At 39.2% G+C, this 2,183-nt stretch overlaps 1 protein-coding gene across 1 annotated transcript; it reads right to left on the bottom strand.

Moving 5' to 3' along the window:
• Nucleotides 1-932: 932 nt before the first annotated feature.
• On the bottom strand, nucleotides 933-1,949 carry LOC149146199 (YTH domain-containing protein ECT2-like). Its single transcript, XM_089452694.1, has one exon. The coding sequence runs from the start codon at nucleotides 1,947-1,949 to the stop codon at nucleotides 933-935; it is 1,017 nt and encodes a 338-aa protein (XP_089308820.1).
• Nucleotides 1,950-2,183: the final 234 nt, after the last annotated feature.

Below are 2,183 nucleotides of genomic sequence, written 5' to 3'. Positions count from 1 at the left end.
TTGTAATTTAATGTATGTTAAACATTTTAGCTTGGTTAAAATAAAAAATAAAATAAAATTCAACTATTAATTTTATTAATTTCTATAAATTACTAATAGTAATTTTTAAGCTCCAGGTTTATGATAACCCATGGTAATACCATGGTATTCATGTGAGCATAGACTATTTAAAGGGGAAATTCTATCATCTTAGATCCATCTTAATTCTGGGTCTACCAAGTGCTCAGAGGGATAAATAGATTTCATCCCCCTAAGAGTGGTAGATGTGGAGTTAAGATGGATATAGGTTGGTTTTTATGATAATGAAGATATTAAATAGACTTAGGAAACTATATTGTAGAAACATCTTAAGGTGAATGGTTAAAGCATAGACATTGGACAAGTATATTTGCATACTTCTGTTTTAAACTGAAACAAATCCAAGGCTAAAAGGAATGGATTGATTGCACTAGTCATCCTTCTATAACTTTCCAACATATGCTGGAGTAAACAGAATGTAATTTGGGTAATTTTTCTAATTACAAACAGGAACATACTTGTGTATTGGCAGGGTGGTTACGAGGTCCCTAGAAGTGATGAATTTTATTTTTTCTTGGTTTTATATATAGTATTAGGTTTTCTCTCATGCTTTGTGTGAATTGTTGGACACCTAATCCTAAAGGGTTAGTGTGGAAGCCGAAAAGACTAAGCAGTCCAAGAGACCTTGGGATCTGAAACCCAAGAGTCACACATTGTACTATAAATGTATATCTGATGTTAATAAAAGATGTATTCACTGATTTATCTTTCACACTCTTTTGCTGTCCATGTGTGTTTAACATGGTATCAGAGCCATGATGTGTGGCCTGTGTAGTTTTGTGCAACTGGTCTGAACACTGGCCTTTGTCATTCTGACTTGAGCACTGTCCTCAATGCCTCTGTCCTCTGAAGGATTAATTTGGTGAATGATTACTTGGTCCAGAGCGGAAGGCAGAACATACCACCGGAACCCCACAAATTGCCACATGTATGTATTTTATTCCGGCTGTAGATGGAGCTGGAAGCGGTGTGAGCGAAACCCAGTCCGTCATCTCAGCAACTCCACAGAATTGACCACTTGCATTAACCGAGAAGAATAGAAAGATTGGACATAAACCAGGCTTTTCCTGAGCTTCTCGATAGGCAGCATCCAATTTTTTGTTCCCATTTGGAGTACTGGCCCAGACGCCATATTTGATGCTTTTATGAATATTGTCTTCACTGTAGGATTTAATGATAAAGAATTTTGCATCTTTATATTTAGTGACAAATTCAGGACTATTATATTGTTCTCTGTCTACAGTTACATTATAAGCTTCATTGTTTCCGTTGGAAATTAAAATTTGCTCCTCGACTTGAAGTGGATCTCCCAGTGATGTTGGTAGGTTCCTAAACCTTGTTCGTGGCCCTCTATTTTGCTCACTGAATACATCAATCGTCCCAATGCAATCACAGAGGGAATCATTACGTCTTCCTCTTGGTTTACTCTTGTCCACAGCAACCCATGTCCTTCCATTTGTCCCATAACTAGGACTCAACCTTCCAGAGTTGTTACTATGTCGATATATTTTATTAGGTGAGTATACCCTGTTAAAAGTTGGAGCAGTTGCAATGCCAGATAGCGGTCTTGGTTGCTGGACCCCCATTACGTGAGATGCACGGTGAATATTTTGCCCAAAGGATCCTAGAGACTGAGCTTGCTGAGAAATAACAGCAGGAACAGAAGCGAGACCCAGTCCGTCATCCGCGGTAACATGTCTCCCCAATTTTACTTGTTGATATCCAAGTGATTGGAGGTTGGGGAAGCGTACTCCAGGCAAAAGGAAGAAAAGGATTCCACACCGAAAGCATGAAACGTTCATTGCCACGCGTGCAATCGTAAAAGATGGATGGTTCAGAGGAGAGGATACCACGGTTGTAAAGACACTCATAACCTAATCTGTACTGCTCAGAAAACGCTTCTGCGCCACTGTGTATTCTCTTCGGTTTTTTGATAACGCTCAGAAAACGCTTGCTAATGGATGCAGCATAGCTCGACATGTCTATGTATAGAAAACGCTTCTGCGCCACTGTGTATTCTCTTCGGTTTTTTGATAACGCTCAGAAAACGCTTGCTAATGGATGCAGCATAGCTCGACATGTCTATGTATAGAAAACGCTTCTGC

This window comes from Pinus tabuliformis, chromosome X (genome assembly GCF_031772625.1).
Source record: "Pinus tabuliformis cultivar Carrire ecotype Pingquan chromosome X, CPIR1, whole genome shotgun sequence".
NCBI classification, from domain to species: Eukaryota; Viridiplantae; Streptophyta; class Pinopsida; order Pinales; family Pinaceae; genus Pinus; species Pinus tabuliformis.
The sequence above is the reverse complement of the archived record's forward strand: the minus strand, read 5'-3'. Positions and strand labels throughout refer to the sequence as shown.

Excerpts from the sequence above, each read along its gene's own strand:
- LOC149146199 (XM_089452694.1), bottom strand. The coding sequence starts at position 1,949 with ATGAGTGTCTTTACAACCGTGGTATCCTCTCCTCTGAACCATCCATCT.